General features: G+C 48.1%; 3 protein-coding genes across 3 annotated transcripts in view; 1 reads left to right on the forward strand and 2 right to left on the reverse strand.

Annotated features, from left to right (window-relative positions):
- Positions 1-19,054, forward strand: part of LOC136640311 (zinc finger protein 665-like) — a 274,368-nt gene that overhangs the window by 169,026 nt on the left and 86,288 nt on the right. The window lies entirely within an intron of this gene.
- The window catches only part of LOC136640316 (zinc finger protein 850-like), a 145,272-nt gene that overhangs the window by 113,624 nt on the left and 12,594 nt on the right, over positions 1-19,054 (reverse strand). Inside the window, exons 5-6 of the mRNA XM_066615350.1 lie at positions 7,381-8,123; positions 4,580-4,714 (exon numbers count right to left, since the gene is read on the reverse strand). Of these exons, the coding sequence (XP_066471447.1) occupies positions 4,580-4,714; positions 7,381-8,123 (878 nt within the window). The remainder of the gene's footprint in view (positions 1-4,579; positions 4,715-7,380; positions 8,124-19,054) is intronic.
- On the reverse strand, positions 8,341-16,630 carry LOC136641382 (zinc finger protein 75D-like). Its single transcript, XM_066617131.1, has 3 exons — positions 15,803-16,630; positions 10,684-10,823; positions 8,341-8,344 (listed from the first exon to the last, which is right to left on the reverse strand). The coding sequence occupies exons 1-3, from the start codon at positions 16,484-16,486 to the stop codon at positions 8,341-8,343; spliced, it is 828 nt and encodes a 275-aa protein (XP_066473228.1). The 5' UTR covers positions 16,487-16,630.

Here is a 19,054-nt window from a genome sequence, read left to right on the forward strand (position 1 = left end):
AGAGGAAGCCTCTAACATCCTCTGGTATCACAGCAACTGCTTTTTGAAAAGGAGTCATTAGAGCAGCAGTTTCTCTGATCTCCAGGCCCATATTCCAGTTAATAGGGCCATTGGAAGATGTGAGCCCCCGGCCAGAAGTGTGGTGTGCCTTGTCAATGGTCACAAAACATTGGCAGTGTACAGAGAGCTGGAAAAGGTTGAAAATCGCTGACTGATACAGAGTTTCCTGCCACGGGATGCGATGAGAGCACTAAGGTATTGGACAAGTTCACAGAGGGGTTTATCAAGAGGTATTTGCTATAAGGTTTGGAGGCTGCCTGCCTCTAAACAACAGGAGCAAAAGCAAGAAGCTGATAGTCCCAGGTATGGGATACAGTCTGTTTCCAAGTCAGTTTCACACTGCTATAATAGATACCATGCTGACTGGGGGACCGGGTTACATCTAAGCTGCCATCTAAGTCCACAAGGTAAGGCACCAGACCTCCCTTCCTGTGATCCCTACCATCTGGTATTCAGATAGACTGCTTCTGAACACAGAGGTCCTACTTAAGAACATAAGAACAGTCCTGCTGGATCAGGCCATAGGCCCATCTAGTTCAGCTTCCTGTATCTCACAGTGGCCCACCACAGCGGCCCACAGCAGACTACTTAGCCATCATAGCCTCTCAATGGATCTATCCTACCCTATTTAATCCTCTTTTAAAAGTCATATAAGCTGGCAGCCCTCACCACATCTTTCGGCAGCAAATGCACTGAGGATGCCTTGCTATGCACACACAGAGTGGCAAAGTCTCCCCTGTTGTTGGCAACCTTCAGTCTCGAAAGACTATGGTATCGAGCTCTGAATGGTGGTTCTGGCACAGCGTCTAGTGTGGCTGAAAAGGCCAGTTCGGGAGTGACAATCCCTTCCACGACGGGAGCAAGTGCAGTCTGTCCCTGGTCTGTCTCCCTGGCTATGGGCCTTCCTTCTTTGCCTCTTTGCCTCAGACTACTGGCAAAGTGTCTCTTCAAACTGGGAAAGGCCATGCTGCACAGCCTGCCTCCAAGCGGGCCGCTCAGAGGCCAGGGTTTCCCACCTGTTGAGGTCCACTCCTAAGGCCTTCAGATCCCTCTTGCAGATGTCCTTGTATCGCAGCTGTGGTCTACCTGTAGGGCACTTTCCTTGCACAAGTTCTCCATAGAGGAGATCCTTTGGGATCCGGCCATCATCCATTCTCACAACATGACCGAGCCAACGCAGGCATCTCTGTTTCAGCAGTGTATACATGCCAATGTCTTAACAATCCCACCCAGAGCTACAAACCTCACTACACATCTCTTCAACAAAAGATATATTTATTTAGATGATGCGTGATAACCAAAAGTATGATATAAACCTGGAAAGTCCTGGCATGAACTAGCATGGCACAGTCAGTCTCTGGGTTCTTTCTCTCACATCTAACATTATATAACAGGTTCATCTTGGCTACACACAAAGCCACAGGAATGGTGCTGGCTTCGGATGAGAATTTGGTGGCATTTCAGTTTGTGTCTTTTTGGGATAAGCGTGTAAATTAATACAATTTGAAATATGTTGTTGGCATCCTTCAGTCTCGGAAGACTATGGTGTCACGCTCTGAATAGTGGTTCTGGAACAGAGTGTTCTCTCCAGTGCGCAAAGCCTGGGTAAAGTAGGTATGGAGGATAGGCTGTTACCCATGCAGCAAATCCCTCCTCTCCACGTCGCTGAAATGGTCCAATGGAAAGGCAGAAGCCAATACGGTTGGTTCCAGCGGCGTCGCAGGAGTTGCCAGAACGTGACTGTATTCAGCCATGAACTGCCTCAGGGACTCCGGCTCCGGATTTTGCCTCGAGGTTGACTCCTGAAGCCTTTTCCATAACTGGATGTAGCCACAAGGCGGTGGAGGTTTGGGATCAGAGTTTTCCTTCTCTCAGATGAGCTGCCTTCCCATCATATTTGAAATATGATGTCCCTAGATTCAGTGGCATAGCTAGAGGGGGTGCAAAGCACTAAGTTTTGAAGGCACCTGAACACACCGTGCAAGCAGCCCCACCCCCTCCCTTTCAGAGCCATTCTGGGTGGTTGGAACAAAACAGAGGCGAATGCCCAGAAGGCCTCCCTGGAACATTCCAGAAGGCGTACACCCCTGTTTTGCTCCAGTGGCCTGGAATGGCTCCAAAGGGGAAGGGGAGGGACTACTTGCACAGCACGTTCAGGTGCCTGCAAAATTTAGGCCGCGATCCTAACCAGCTTTCCAGCACTGACATAAGGGCAATGCAGCTGCGAGGTAAGGGAACAAACATTGACCTACCTTGAGGAGGCCTCCATGACTGCCCCCAATGGCAGGATGCGGCACATGCCCCACTGGCACAGCTATGCCAGTGCTGGAAAGTGGGTTAGGATTGCGCCCATAGTGCTTTGCATCCCCTCTAGCTGTGTCACTGCCCAGCTTATTTAGAGAGAATCCAGGTCATCACTCCTCTGACAGATGACATGGATTCCTCAGATCAGCAGACCTCTCTTGGCTCTCACAAGTATCATTAGTTAACTGGCTCCTTCCAGCAACCTGTCCTGCTAGTTTAAAGCGCCCTGGAACAAGGAGTCTGTTGAAATTCAAATCAGAGAGACCTTCCCCTTCCTCCTTGGCTTGGTTTTCTGGGTGCCATCAGATGTTAGTTCTTTTTAATCATCATGATTACTGGTAATCGCTGCTTAAGTTATATCGCCATCAGTGGTGCAACGCAGGCAGCTCCCAACCAGCTCTTTAGCATGGTGGAAAGAGAGAAAAGCATGGTGGAAAAAGGGAGTGTGGTGATGTTGGAAGGCCTATCGCTCACAGAAGATCATCTCTGGTACGTTCTGCCACCTTCCGTGCACTGAGATTGGTGGCAATGAGTTCGTGTTTTTCTGGTGAAATTTTCTTCTCGGGGAGAGCGTTTGCCTTTGCAGACAAACACAGTCCTTTGGAAGAGTAAGGAGCAGGGCTGAGGATCAATGAGTGCCAGGGCTTGTTGGTGAACTCCTGCCCCACCTCTGCATCCCGTGGACACTCTCCCTGATTACAGAATACATAAGAGGGCTTCAGAGAGCAATTCTTAAGTGTTCATTCCCCTCATGAAAATTCTGGCAAGCCCATCAGAAGTTGCAAGTGGTAAGCCAAAGACCAGGATTCATGCTCAGCCTCTGGTCTTTTCAGTTTGTAGCTACCAAGGCTCTTACTTTTGCCCTGTCCTGGTAGCAGGCAAGTTCCAGCTCTCATGAGGACTAGCTCCTTGGCCCTCATCTGTGTCTAATTTATGGTATCAAAATAAGGCCATGAGGGAGATAACTGGGGATTTCTTAATGGCTGTGTGGTTTTAATCACCAGAAAGGAGACTACAAACACAATCCTATGTGTATCTACTCAGAAGTAGATCCAATTATGTTCAGTGGGGTTTACTACCAGGAACGTGCAGATAGGATTGTAGCCTACATCTCAGTAGCAGAGCATAGGTTCTGCAGGCAAAATGGTTGGCAACCTTCAGTCTCGAAAGACTATGGTATAAGCCTACAGCACCCGGTATTCCCAGGCGGTCTCCCATCCAAGTACTAACCAGGCCTGACCCTGCTTAGCTTCCGAGATCAGACAAGATCGGGCATGTGCAATGTCTCAGATTGAATTCCCAGTACTCCCAATTAAAGGGTCTGAGGACACAGTGCTGAGAATGACCTCTTTGGAGACTGGAGTGCTTGGGCTGGAGAGCCACTACCAGTTAGAGAGAACAGGACTGGACTGGACTGGAGTAAGGAGGTCAATGGTCTGGCTAAGTTTAAGCTAGCATTGTAATTTCTGGAGCTTGCCTTGCCTTGCCTTTTCTTATGTGTGCACCACTCTGGACTGGAAGAGAGCAGTTTTAAAATGATTGCCTGGTTGCAAATGTGCAACCCTTAACCCCCTTAAAGCAACATGCTCTAAAAAAGCTGCTACTAGCTTTTTGAACCCTGATAGGTGCACCAAATTGCAGCTGTATTCTGAGAAGGGGACAAACTCCACAAACATTGCTATGGGGGTCCATAACACCGTGACCATTTCAACAATTTCCTGCCAGGTAGATACATGGATGACTTAAGGTGTCATTATACAGGCGGCTCTTGTTATCCATGGGGGTTCTGCTCCTGGAACCACCACGGATACCAAAATCCACAGATTAGGGCACCAAAAACCTTCTGAACACGACTGGAGCTATGCTCCAGTAGCAAAGGGTCCCTCAGAATGCTTGTTTCAGGCAAAAAAAAATGCTTCTCAAGGCAAACCAGAAGTGATGTTTTTATGCCCTTATAAGTCATTCTGAAGCCCAGGGAAGCCCTGCACAGCTCTGGTCACACTCAGAAGGTCCCAAGTTCCTCTCCCCAGTCCAGAATCCGAAGATTACTAGGACCCACCTGTATATACATCTTCCACAACTCATGCATTTTATTTTTCCACATGGGTTCTCTCATGCGCAAGAAGGTCGGAACTTGTAATAAAGCTTTTCTCACAGACCAAGCACTTATATGGCTTCTCCCCTGTACGGGTGCTTTGGACTACGAATGTTTGACCTCAGGCCACAAACGGAGCAGCTATACAGTTTTTCACCTGTATGGATTCTCTGGTGTCCCCTGAGGAGAGAGCTGGCACTGAATGTCTTCCCACACTCAAGACATTTGTACGGTTTCTCTCCTGTGTGAACTCTTATCTGTGGGAGATAAGCTGCAAATTGTGTCCAAAGCTTCTTCCACAATCTCAGCACTGAAAGTTTTTCCCCTGTGTGGATTTGCTAATGTCTAATAAAGAATGTGCTTACACTGAAGGATTTGTCAGAGTGTAAACTATAACAGCAACAAAATCTCAACCACAGACCCCCTTAAGTACATTTCTTTATCCAGTGTGGAATTGTGGAACTCCTTGCCACAGGATGTAGTGATGGCATCTTGCCTGGATGCCTTTAAGAGGGAATTGGACAAATTTCTGGAGGAAAAGTTCATTACGGGTTACAAGTCATAGTAGGTCTGTGCAAGCTCTTGGTTTTAGAGGTAGGCTGCCTCTGATTGTCAGATGCAGGGGAGGGCACCGGGACGCAGATTGTGTCTGTTGTCTTGTGTGCTCCCTGGGGCATTTGGTGGGCCACTGTGAGATACAGGAAGCAGGACTAGATGGGCCTTTGGCCTGATCCAGTGGGGCTGTTCTTATGTTCTTAACTACAATTCCCAGGAGGCCTTGCAGGTCTCTTGTTATCAGGTGTGCTCCCTGGGGCATTTGGTGGGCCACTGTGAGATACAGGAAGCAGGACTAGATGGGCCTATGGCCTGATCCAGTGGGGTTGTTCTTATGTTCTTAACTACAATTCCCAGGAGGCCTTGCAGGTCTCTTGTTATCAGGTGTGCTCCCTGGGGCATTTGGTGGGCCGCTGTGAGATACAGGAAGCTGGACTAGATGGGCCTTTGGCCTGATCCAGTGGGGCTATTCTTATGTTCTTAACCCAGGGGAGGAAGAGTTACTTGGTCAGTTTTGAAGGGGATTCGGTGGATATCAGTGAGAGGGATCCAGTTGTCCAATTCCATCTGTTGTTTTTTGTTTGAGAGGCACCATAGAAATCCCTTGGCAGGATAATTCATCTTAGGCTGCAGTCCTAACCACACTTTCCTGAGAGTAAGCACCATTGAACAAAGTAGGATTTATTCTGAGTAGACCTGGTTAGGATTGTGCCCTTAGTTCATCAACTGTAGGCTGGCTGAAAACAGACTAGCCTACTTGACTTGTATTACATCAGGGTTGTTCTTGCTATTCTTTGTATCTTGCAGGTGCCTAGACTTTGTCAGAGCATCAGATCATCCAGTGATTTTCAACCAGTGTGCCACAAAAGTTCTGTAAGTGCGGCACAGGAGTTTGTAGCACAGCAGTTGAAAATTGCTGAAAAACTTTTCTGGGTTCTGCAGCTGTTTCCAGTGGTTGGTCTGTGGAACTCCTTGCCACAGGATGTGGTGACGGCATCTGGCCTGGATGCCTTTAAAATGGGATTGGACAAGTTTCTGGAGGAAAAATCCACTACAGGTTACAAGCCATGATGTGTATGTGCAACCTCCTGATTTTAGAAATTGGCTATGTCAGAATGACAGATGCAAGGGAGGGCACCAGGATGAGGTCTCTTGTTATCTGGTGTGCTCCCTGGGGCATTTGGTTGTGGGGCTGCTGTGAGATACAGGAAGCTGGACTAGATGGGCCTATGGCCTGATCCAGTGGGGCTGTTCTTATGTTCTTAACTGTCTGTAGTACTAAATTATCTGTCCCTCTTCCTCCCCCCAGCACCTTAGATTCAGCAGAGGAAGAGGGACAGGCAATTTGTTAGTACAGACAGTTGCCCTAGAAAGAGAGCCACAGAACCTGGAAGAGTCTCCTGGATGCCAGAAGTGACATGATAAGAGACAAACACCATAGAGGTCAGTGTGCTGTGAGAAGAAAAACATTGAAAATCGATGTTGTACAAGTACTTACAAGTACAGCCACTTTTAATCTGGCACGAAGGATCCTCGTGAAAACACTTCCCAAACTATTGTTTGGCTTTTGTTTTGAAGGCCCAAATTCTGAGAGCACAATCATTGTCCATAAACAAGCTCGGCAAGGTGAAATATCAATCGCTACCCTACAGCCTGGAAAGACATCTCCACACACTGTCAGAGGCCATCGTCGTGGTCCTCTGTGCTTCTTTCAAGTAATGCTCTGAGGTTCACTTATTTTGTTCAGCTTTTGTTTGTGTCCCATGCTGTGTCTTGTAACAGGTCCATCTTGTGCCCCTTCTTGAGGTAACCTCAACAAAAACATTATTCAATTAAACATATTTTTAAAAGAGGGAAATATCCTAATGCACCCGCTGGCTTTCACAGTACATTGCTGTTTCGCTTAAGCATTTATTGAAGCCACAGGGGTTCTATTCACAAGTTAACCCATTTTTGCCCAGCCCACAGCTGTACACATTTGGTCCCTGTTGCGTTTATGCAACGTTGGGCAGAAACGGCTTAACACAGATAATCTCAATGGTTACATCACCTGGGAGTGCACCAGCAAGCTCCACTCCTGCCAATGACCTATATAGACCTCCTCCACCCAAACCCCAAGAATACTATCCACGTGAAACACTATCCTCGGAAGAGGGGCTCACAGCAATATTTCCAGACCTTTTAGAGACATGGAAACGCCTCAGAGAACATCCAAAAAGGGCTACGGCCCTTTGGGAATTTGCGAGGTGTGTATAATCTCTTACATAACTACTACAAAACACAGACAGATGTTCAAGTCTGAAGCAGTTCCCCTTCCCTCCCCCCAGCCATAAAATGTCTAGGATTTCCTAGCAGTGTGTATTTTTTGATGTGCTATAAGGTTTGAGCGCAGCCTGAAGCTCTTCCCACATTCTGAGCATTCATATGGTTTTTCTCCAGTGTGAATCCTCAGATGTCCAGTGAGGAGGGTGCTCACCCCAAACATTTTCCCACACTCGGGGCATTTATATGGTTTCTCTCCTGTGTGAACTCTCTGATGCCGGTTGAGTTGCTGGCTCACAGTGAAGCTCTTCCCGCATTCCAAGCATTTATAGGGTTTCTCTCCAGTGTGGACTCTCCGATGTGTAATAATCTGCGAACTGTTACAGAAACGCTTACCGCAGTCTGGACACTGGTACGGTTTCTCCCCTGTGTGCGAGATCTCGTGCCTAATCAGGTCTGAGCTCACGCTGAAACTCTTCCCACAGTCCGAGCACTTAAACGGTCTGTCTCCCGTGTGGATTCTCTGGTGGTTTTTCAGGTGTGAGCTCTGGCGGAAAGTCTGCCCGCACTCCGAGCACGTGTACGGTTTCTCCCCTGAGTGAGTCCGCTCGTGTTTAATAAGCTGTGAGCTGACGCTGAACCGTTTTCCACATGCGTGACACTGATACGGTTTCTCCCCATTGTGAGTTCTTTCGTGCGCGATCAGGTTTGATCTCAGTGTGAATGTTTTCCCACAGGCTGAGCACTCGTACGGTTTCTCTCCCGTGTGGATTCGTTGGTGTGCAATCAGCCCGGTGCTCCGACTGAAGCTTTTCCCGCACATGCCACAGGTCCTTTGCTTCTTGCCCTTTGGCAGTGTCTCTTGACTTGAAGATTCATTTTGGTCATGGGAGATTTCCTTGGAGTTACTCATACTCTCTTCTAAGCGACTTTGCACCTTTGTCTCTGTGTGAAGTGAAAAATTTATTTTCTCATCTTGACCTTTGAAACATCTTCTCGTCTCACATGAGCCCCAAAGTGTCACTTCCTCAGGGCTTTTCAACTGCGGGTTGCTCAGCCAGCCATCATCTAGATGAACAACAAAAAGGGAGAGAAGAGTCAAGAATGCATTATTTGACAGAGTTGGAGGAAGGCTTCTGTGTCATCTGCGCCAACCCCCTCCTCAGTGCAGGAAATCCAGGGCTACAGCATCTTCATCAGATGGCTAACTGGCCACTGCCAAACACTTCCAACAAGTCAAGACCCCTTCTCCTGCCGCAACGTCAAACAGCTGTTACTATTAAGAAATTTCTCTTAATGCTCAAAGAAAATCTACTCTCCTATAACTTAATCGAATCCTGCTCTCTAGGACAGCAGAGAACAAATCTTTGCTCTCTTCTGCGTGACAAACCTTTAGGGAAGAATGCTATCACAGGATTAGAAGGGACCTACAAGATCATCAAGTGCAACCCTGCCAATGTACACAACTACAGCATCGCCGACAGGCTCTGCTTAAAGACCTCCGACTAAGGAGAGTCTACCACCTTCTGAGGCAGGCTCTTCTACTGCCAAACAATTATTACTGTCATGTCCAGCCCTCAGTCTTCTCAAGGCTAAACAGAGACCGCTTCCTGCAAGTGTTCCTTGTGCTTTGCATACTCAAAAAGTGTTGTTGCACAAATGTGAAATTTACTCCAGTTCTATTGCGGCCTCTAAATAATTGTGTTAGCCTCTTTTTGCAGCTGCATAAGAACATAAGAACAGCCCCACTGGATCAGGCCATAGGCCCATCTAGTCCAGCTTCCTGTATCTCACAGCGGCCCACCAAATGCCCCAGGGAGCACACCAGATAACAAGAGACCTGCAAGGCATCCTGGGAATTGTAGTTAAGAACATAAGAACAGCCCCACTGGATCAGGCCATAGGCCCACCTAGTCCAGCTTCCTGTATCTCACAGCGGCCCACCAAATGCCCCAGGGAGCACACCAGATAACAAGAGACCTGCAAGGCATTCTGGGAATTGTAGTTAAGAACATAAGAACAGCCCCACTGGATCAGGCCATAGGCCCACCTAGTCCAGCTTCCTGTATCTCACAGTGGCCCACCAAATGCCCCAGGGAGCACACCAGATAACAAGAGACCTCATCCTGGTGCCCTCCCTTGCATCTGACATAGCCCATTTCTAAAATCACACTGTTGATGCATGTTCGGCCTGCAACGGATTTCTTGTGCCAGGAAGAAATGGAGCTTCAGAACAGGGAGATGAGACAAGTACTAAGTGGATGTTCCCTCTGTGAAACATGGTTTAAAAAAAATTACACATTGTGTGAAGAAAGTAGGTGGAAGTCTATCAAGAGATAGAAGGTCCAGTGTAGGGTTTCTTTGAAATGGAAGCATCAGTCACTCTCTCATCACACTAGAACTTGGGCTCATCCAGTGAGACTGATGTGCAACAGACTTAAGACAGGAATAAAAAAAAAAAGATCACAGCACATGATAAACCTATGGAACATCCTATCACAAAATGTGGTGATGGCTGCTTGCTTGGATGGCATCGAACAGGGATTAGATAAATTTATGGAGGAGTGGTCTACAAGGCAGTTTGCCAGGATCACTAACCTCTAGCCCAGGGGTGCCCAAACCTTGGCCCTGGGACCACTTGTGGCCCTTGAGGGCTCCCAATCCGGCCCTCACGGAGCCCCCAGTCTCCAATGAGCCTCTGGCCTTCTGGAGAATGCTGGCCTGATGCAACTGCTCTCAGCGTGACGGCCAACCGTTCAACCTCTCATGCAAGCTGTGGGATGAGGGCTCCCTCCACTGCTTGCTGTTTCACATCTGTGATGCAGCAGCAGCAGCAAAGGAAAGGCTGGCCTTGCTTTGTGCAAGGCCTTTTGTAGGCCTTGAGCTATCGCAAGACCTTCATGCATTCCTATAAGTTCCATTTCTAATATATTAATTTATGTAAATTTATTCAAATTTGAAATGTAAATTAATTCTCCCTCCCCCCCCCCCCGGGGTCCCTGACACAGTGTCAGAGAAATGATGTGGCCCTCCTGCCAAAAAGTTTGGACAGCCCTGCTCTAGCCATACAGACTCTGAAGCCAGTTGCAGGGAAGCAATGGCTCTTCTTGTGACACTCCTACAGGCACTGGGCTGGACATGGTTCAAGATATGACGCTGGGTTAGAAGGCCTTGGGTGTAATCCAGCAGGCACTGGTTTATGTTCTTACTTCTCATCTCAACTATCTGATTATCTTACACAAGAGTCAAGTGGGGGAAAAGTGTGGCCTAAGATGCAAGTTTAGGAATGCTTCTTTTGAACAATAATTAACCTAGTTGAAAAACTGTGTCACCTGGGATTGTCTTGGTTGATTTAAAACATATTTAATTCAGTAAAGGTGGCAGCCCTGCTAGGAAAATCAGAATACCCAGGAACTCCGGCCAGGAGATTAAACTTACCCAAGGAGCCGTCATCTCCGCCACCCTCTTCTTTGACCTCAGGGCACAGCTGTGGCTCTCTGGCATCTGAAAGGGCCTCATCCGCTTTGGCAGTGTCCCCCAAGGCCACCTGAAATGACCAGGGGAAAGCTCTGTAAAGGCGGCTGGAGAAAGGCGATGGTACAGGAAAGCACTGGGATAAGAGTGGGGCTGTGTATATATTATTATTTATTATTATTTTATTAATTTATATCCCACCTTTATGCCCAAAGGGAACACAAGGCGGCTTACAACAATTAAAAATACAACATTAAAAACAATAATTAAAACCATTTACAATAACTAAAAATCTAAAAACAAACCCCGTGGATTCTCATATAAAAAGCAAGAAAGCCTGCCAGCCTGTCAACAATTAAAACCTTTTCGAAATAAAAAAGGTCTTCAGTCCACGCCAAAATGTTAGCAAAGAGGGAGCAGTTCTCAATTCTAAGGGGAGGGCATTCCAAAGTTCAGGGGCCACCACCGAGAAGGCCCTCTTCCTGGCTGCCGCCCCTCTCATATCTCTTGGTGGCGGCACAGTCAAAAGGGCCCCCCCAGATGATCTAAGAGCCCGGGCAGGATTGTAAGGAATTATGTACCATAATTCTCAGGACAGAGGGAAAGCAGAGGGTTCCTGCCCAGCTTCCACCTCCTATTCAAGGATCTCAGGCAGTGGAACTTGGAAAGTGCCCCAGCAAACCACAGAATATGGTTGTGAGCGATCAAAATGGGGGCCCAATCATATCCAATAGTCCAAAAACAATGCAGTCGTAATGCAGCTCCAAGGTAAGGGAACAAATGTTATCTTGAGGAGTCATCTGTGGCTGCTGCCCCCCCCACTGCAGGATGCAGCACACGCCCCGTTGGCACGGCTGCATCAATGCTGAAAAGTTGGATAGGACTGGGCTCTGGGTCAACAGTGGGATGTTGCACGAGGTCAAGGTTGTTCTGAAGCTAAGGAGAGTTTGCTTAGGATACAGTCATAGAGTTGGAAGGGAGCTACAAGTTTGGGTCCAACCCCCCTGCTGGAGCAGACAGTTCACATTTGCAACTCCCTAGTGCAGTGGCGTAGCTAATGATCGCGTAGCCCGGTGCCAAGTTCAAAATGTTGCCCCGAAAGTGATGTCACAACCCGAAGTGATGTCATAACCGGACTTTTTAAAAAGTGAAAATTGGGAGGAACCCACCCCCCTAGCAGCTCACCACCCACTTGCTCTGATGCCTCCCCCCAGTCAGTGGCATAGCCAAGGCATATATCTGCTACCTGGGGTCAAAGAAGATCGTGTAGTCCACCCCACATGACAAAATCAAATCTAATTAAGTAAATAAATAAAAAGTTATTGGATCCTTGCTGTATCATAATAACATCTCATTGGCACTCAGAACAAACAGTCTCATAGGTCAGTTTGGAGTCAAGCAAATCCACTTTTTGTTCCACGAGGCAGTTGTGTTTTCATTTTCTGCTTAATTGGCCATAACTTTTGATAGAATACAGATATTCCAGTGCAGTTTGCTGCATCGCATTCTGCATTAAATTACCTTTCCAATGATATATAACATGATGGTATTATTCATACATACCAAGATTTGCACAATTTTGGTCACTAGTGTCAAACTCTGCTTGCTGCCTCCCCCTAAAGCTTGATGCCTGGTGCAACTGCTACCCCCTGCACCCCCTTAACTATGCCACTACACTAATGCGGTGTTTCTCAAAGTGTGGGTTGGGACAAACTAGGAGGGTCGCGAGCCAATTTCAGGTGGGTCCCCCTTCATTTCAATATTTTATTTTTAATATATTAGACTTGATGCTACCATGGGATGTGACTGCATTTGGGAAAATGTTACAGACCTGTACTTTTAACAAGCTGCTATGTATATTCTTTTAACAATGATAGTCAATGGGACTTACTCCTGAATAAGTGTGGGTAGGATTGCAGCCTAGGATTGCAGCCTAGGACTGTTAAAAATTTTCCTGCTTGATAATGTCACTTCCAGTCCTGACATCACTTCCGGTGGGTCCTGACAGATTCTCATTCTAAAATGTGGGTCCCTGTGCTAAATGTGTGAGAACCACTGCCCTAATGGATTACTATCCAGCCTCTGCTTACAGTTCTCCAATGATGGAGAGTTTACCTCCTTCCCAGGTAGACTGTTCTACTTGTACAGTCAGGAAGTTCTTCTTAAGGTTTAATAATAATAATAACAACAACAACTAGGTATTTATATACCGCCTTTCTGGACATCGGATTACTCCTCTGACTTTATTCAAGGCGGTTTACATAGGCAAGCGTTTCTAAATCCCTCAAGGGGATTTTTACAATCATAGAAGGTTCTCTCTTTCAAGAATCAACAACATTTCAGAATGGATCTTCCTGGTTTAGTCTCACATCTGGCCTCCAGTTCTTCCACGCAGGCTGGCAAGCAGCTCCATCTCTCACATGGAGGGCAGCCAAGACGCTTCTTGCTCACACCCAGAGCAGGTGGAATCATTCAGCTCGGCTTTGTCAGCTGCTTCAAGGTCTCGCCATTCTCAGCCCTTCAGGGAGCTGCCGGTGTCCTCGAACTGGCGACCTTCTGATGTTATCTTCGGGCTAACGGAGGCTCTACCCTCTAGACCAGACCTCCTGCCCATTTAGTAATCTAAACTCATTTGTCCAGGTCTTACCCTCCAGAGTAACCAAAAACAAACCTTCTCCATCTGCAATCTGCTCCCTGTACCCTACCACCACAGGTCCTGTACTTGCTGGGAAAGAGACAGGCTCTGCCGAGACTGCACCCTGTGAGAAAGGAACTGTGCAAACTTCCCTTTTAAACAGAGCTTGAAGAACCCCATTGCCACCATATTAAGAAAGGACTTCAGTGTGTTATCAGCCAGCACAGTGACCCTAGACCTTGGCACAAGCTGGATAAGGCCCGGAATGGGGTTTTCGGGAGCAAGTTGTAAGGATACATACCAAAGACCCACCTAATAGAGCATCCTGCTTCTTGCAGTGGCCAACCAGATGCTTCTGGAAAGCCCATAAGCAGGGCCTGGAAGCAACAGTCCTCCAATGGTTCTGAGGTACTGTGCTTCTGCAATGGAAATGCGCAAGATCCCTTGAGGAGACACGGTGTGGTGTCAAGGGGCAAGGTTGGCCCCTTGCCCTGATAGATCTGGGAAGCATGGGGTTAACACCAGGGCCTTAGACTGCAGTGAGTGTGCTGCACAGCTACAGCTACTTCCAGGCAACAAAACTCTCAGGGTTAAAAGTGGCACCTCAACGAGGGAAAGAAGTTGGAGAGACTACAAGGAAGGAGCCTGGAGGAAAGAGGATGGACTGGTTCAATGGACCGAATGAACAGTGACTGCAGGAGACTGGTTTGCGGCTGCTGTGCCCAGGAGCTGCTGGGGACCAAGGTGTTGCAGTGACCGGAGAAGCCGATGGCAGGAGAGTGGAGAAAGGAGGAACTCTGCAGGTTGAACAGGCGACCTGTCCTGGTGGTGGGGTCCAGCAGTGCTTTCTGCAGGATTGGGGCTGTTTTGAGTGAAGAGAGGAAACTAATTAGCTTAAAGTGGGCATGAGGTCTCTAGACCAAGTTTGGAAAGGGAATTTGGCAAAACAGCTTCTGAGCACCATGAAAACAGCCCTTGATTGGCCTCTCCTGCTCTCTGAATTTGCCTGATCTCCTTCTAAAGTCCTGCAAGTCAGAGAACAAGAACATCACCGAATTACGAATTCCGAGAACCTTTATTGGCATACATAATAAATAAATAAATACACAGTCGCAATAAGCCCACTGACAAGACACAAGAAACAGACCACAAATAAAGTGCACACTCAACGTACCAATCAGGGCTACCTTAAACTGTTAAAGATAAAAACTTTTGCAAGAAACTTGGCAACAAGCGATGTCGTTTCTTGCGAAAAGTCGTGTAGAAGAAATGCTGCTAAAGAATGGGAGGGGCCAGAGTAGCTAGAAAAAACAGGGTCTAGAATAGAGCGGCGGAGCTTGCGAAACGCGGGGCAGACGCAGAGATAATGAATAACAGTATCAGGCTCAATGCCACAACGGTTACAACACCTTTGATCAAAGGGTATCCGCAAGTAGCGACCGCTCAACACTGCAGAAGGGAAGATATTAAACTGGGCTAACATAAAAGCCCTCCTCTCGAGGGGATCCGTAAGAGAATAGAAATAAGAATACCGACTGGCAAAGGAAGGAATAATACCATAATACATAGGGGAACAAACCTGATTCAAATCAGATGATAACCATAAAAATTCAGACTCACCAAGTCTTTCATAAATAAGAGATAACGCCTGGTTAAAATCACTGTTGAGAAGCGAGTCTAGAGAAATACCAATAGATGCTAGTTTAGACGTGCAAAACAAAGACCAAGAAGATTGGAAAGGGTCTTTAAGAAAATGGGCAAGAAGGGAATCAGGATCAGACTTTAAAAAAAGAGCCATAACCAAAATTTAAAAGTAAATTTCCAGGCCAAAATTGAAGGGGGGTGTACATCACCGTATCTTGTCCTAAGGAATTCCATAAATGAATGGAAAGAAAATGGATGTCTGCTTTCTCAGACCCAAGATAAAATCTGGTAACTCTCCACAGGAATCTTTCCAGGAGTGCATCACTTCAACCCGCATGTGTGTTATGATATAGACTGGGCTATACAGTGAAGGCTAAAACTAATAAATGCCTAACAATCAAACTGACTGGCTGAATGTAGGTGGGTTGATTGCACATGGAAATGACCCTGCAAGCAAAAAACACCCCTTGCCCACAAAATCTAATATGCTAGCAAGGGTGGTTTGAGTTTAGCCTTCTTCCCGACATGCTAAGGTTTCACATGCAGGAACTGGCTTTAAACAAAACACTAGGAGGAGTCCCCACACCTCACCTGCTGCCTAAAGCAAACCCAGGACACCTGCCACAGGCTATTTCTGGATGTCAGAGTCAGCCTAATCTGCTAACCAGCATGTTGACCTAAAATTCCAGGTGGAACAAGGCTGCACGATCTATATTATCACACACACAGGAAGACTTGGGTTGTTTTTTTTCCCCAGGAAGAAACATGCTCACCTGCTCTTCTGCGATCTCAGCCTCTTGCTGCCTCTGCAGGAAGTCCTCAGCCAGAACCACTGCCTGGGAGCAGGTCTCTGGGCCATGTTCCTTCACCCAGTTCTGGACCTCAAGTGGCAAGATGGCTAGGAACTGCTCCAGAATCAGCAGCTCCAGCATCTGCTCCTTGGTGCGCCTCTCGGGCTTCAACCACCGATGGCAAAGATACCACAGCTGGCCGCAGGCCTCTCGTGGTCCCTCGGCCTCCTGGTAGGAGAACTGCCGGAAGCTCTGCCGCTGCGTCTCTACAGCGAGAGCATCCCTTTCTGTGGACTCCTCTTTCAGGCTCTGGTTGCCTTCTCTGAAGTCCAAGCAACTGCAGTTCTCATTTGATTCTCCGCCAGTTTCCGGCTGCAGGTGGGTTGCTGTGTCTCTCTGGGGACTGCTTTCATCCAAGGACAGGCAAGCCTTTGCATCTCTCCATGGGGCAGCCTCTGGCATCTGTGGGTTTTCCCGTCTCAAGTTTGGTAATTGCACTGCTGTTGGGAGCTTCCAAGCTCCAGCTTCCCCCTGAGTCCTTTGAGACCGCTGGTTCAAACTGGGTCTTGTCCTGTCCTGCCCCCTCCTCTGCATTCTTGGCTCTACACTCTGCTGCGGCAGAATCTGGAATTGGGGCCCCAACAACGCTGTTTTACTCTGGTCCATTCTCACTCTGCAAAAGTGGCCTTGGCTTGTTCCATCTCAGCCCTTAAATCATGTTCTCAGTGACCTGCCATAGTATCGCTGTCCAATCACACAGGGTCTTCTCTGGATTTGTCACTAGGAATAGCCTTGCCGAAAACCAGTTGATAGAAGTTCCTTCCTGAAGGAAAGATAAAAAGTGCTTGTTGTGCATACGTACTGGCCCAACACCTCTTAGTGCCTGTGGGGGCATGCCAAATGGCGCTCCCTTATGAGGTGCCTCCACCACCCCCTGGATGGGAAAGAGATGACAGCAGAAGCATAGAGAAGAGGTGAGCAGTGGGCTAGACAGTACCTCCTACCATTCTCCTTCACACTTCCTCCTTTGCTCTGTCTCCCTCTTCCAATCCAGGGAATGGGGTGGGGGGGAAGGAGCAGCGGATGGGTGAGTGGACGGGTGCAGTAGCAGTCCTGCGGGGACTGGCTCTGACAGCGAGGGCAACAGCTTGCAGGAGACAGCAAGGCACCCTGCAAAACCTAGCCACACTACTGGATGGGTGGAGATGTGTGTGTCGTCGTCCCCCCCAATTTCCTGCCTGAGGCAACTGCTGTCCTTGGACATAAGAACATAAGAACAGCCCCACTGGATCAGGCCCTAGGCCCGTCTAGTCCAGCTTCCTGTATCTCACAGCGGCCCACCAAATGCCCCAGGGAGCACACCAGATAACAAGAGACCTGCAAGGCATCCTGGGAATTGTAGTTAAGAACATAAGAACAGCCCCACTGGATCAGGCCATAGGCCCATCTAGTCCAGCTTCCTGTATCTCACAGCGGCCCTCCAAATGCCCCAGGGAGCACACCTGATAACAAGAGACCTGCAAGGCTTCCTGGGAATTGTAGTTAAGAACATAAGAACAGCCCCACTGGATCAGGCCATAGGCCCATCTAGTCCAGCTTTCTGGATCTCACAGCGGCCCACCAAATGCCCCAAGGAGCACACCAGATAACAAGAGACCTGCAAGGCCTCCTGGGAATTGTAGTTAAGAACATAAGAACAGCCCCACTGGATCAGGCCATAGGCCCAACTAGTCCAGCTTCCTGTATCTCACAGCGGCCCACCAAATGCCCCAGGGAGCACACCAGATGACAAGAGACCTCATCCTGGTGCCCTCCCTTGCATCTGGCATTCTGACATAACCCATCTCTAAAATCAGGAGGTTGCGCATACACATCATGGCTTGTACCCTGTAATGGATTTTTCCTCCAGAAACTTGTCCAATCCCCTTTGAAAGGCAAATGAAGTCATGACCAGCCCTAACCTGCAGTCACACATGTTATCTCTGCAGTGCTATTGCAACCCTTTGGAAGAGGGAACGGAAACCCTGATTGCAACTGAATCAAATCCAACTTGCTCCTGAACTCCAGCTCAGGACTGTCATGCTGGAGTTCAGGACTCTCTGAGAAGAGTCACAGGAGCAGTTTGTGCAGCTCTAAAAAGATGACAGCCCCTAAGCTGACCCGCAATATCAAACCTGCATGATTTGGGACCAGGGTGGAGGGCAGAGGTGCTTCAAGACTGGCCAGACCTGCACAGCTGTCACCTGCGAGTATCCACCACCTGCACAATTTCTCTTTCTCTCTCTTATCATCCTTTCCCCCCTCCCTTGCATTCTCTTTCCTCCTCCTCCTCCTCCCACCCTTGCAGCTTTCCTTGCCAGCCTCAAAGCACTTACCGCTTTAGTCTCTTGCGGCAATGCTCAATGCACAGCAATGCACAGTTCCAGCTTCCTTCTCTGCTGGGAACAGGAAAGGGCTGCTTTGTTCATCACACACCATTGCTATGGGGCCTCTCTAGGCAGCAGAGCTCTGTCGATTCTTAACCCCTTTAAGGTCTCCTTGGACGCTTTCCTGGGAAAAAAAAATCTAGGGGTGGAGTACAAGGGGCTGGAAAAGCCCCCTTTTATAATTGGCACACAGGGACTAATAAACCTGAATGTGCACATTGAATTGCTGCAAGGAAGAAAACTGAGAACAGGATTTCACAGATAGGAGTCCGCAGGTTCAATTAACACTGGCTTTCAACCCGGCCACAACCACAGGGCAGGAAGGAGCAGAAGGGGAGGATGCAAAGGCTGGGGCTCTGATCCTAAAGAGGCTTATCTGGGAGTGAGACGCATCTATAGGCCCAGGACTGCATGGTATAAACGCTTCCCTGTTGAACTCAGTGGGCACCGAAACCGTTAGCCAAGCCTCAAGTTCACGTACTGGGCTCTTTGTATTGATATACATGGCTGGACGGTCTGAAGGAGACTCTTCAAGGGTCCCATCCTATTCAACTTCCTCGTGCTGATGCAGCCGTGCCAATGGGGGGCAGTCATGGAGGCCTCCCTTAGAGTAAGGGAATGTTTGTTCCCTTAGCTTAGGGCCGCATTAGTGCTGGAAAGTTGGATCGGATTTGGCTCCAAGACAAAGTTCTCTCGAACGCAACAAGGGTTCTATTGTGCGAAAGGAAAAACAAGTGACTGTAGCACTCCTGGTGGCTTAGGATGGTGAGAGTCAATGCCTTACACCAGGGGTGCACAAACCCTGGTC

The sequence above is a fragment of the Tiliqua scincoides genome, chromosome 2 (assembly GCF_035046505.1).
Source record: "Tiliqua scincoides isolate rTilSci1 chromosome 2, rTilSci1.hap2, whole genome shotgun sequence".
In the NCBI taxonomy this organism is placed as follows: domain Eukaryota; kingdom Metazoa; phylum Chordata; class Lepidosauria; order Squamata; family Scincidae; genus Tiliqua; species Tiliqua scincoides.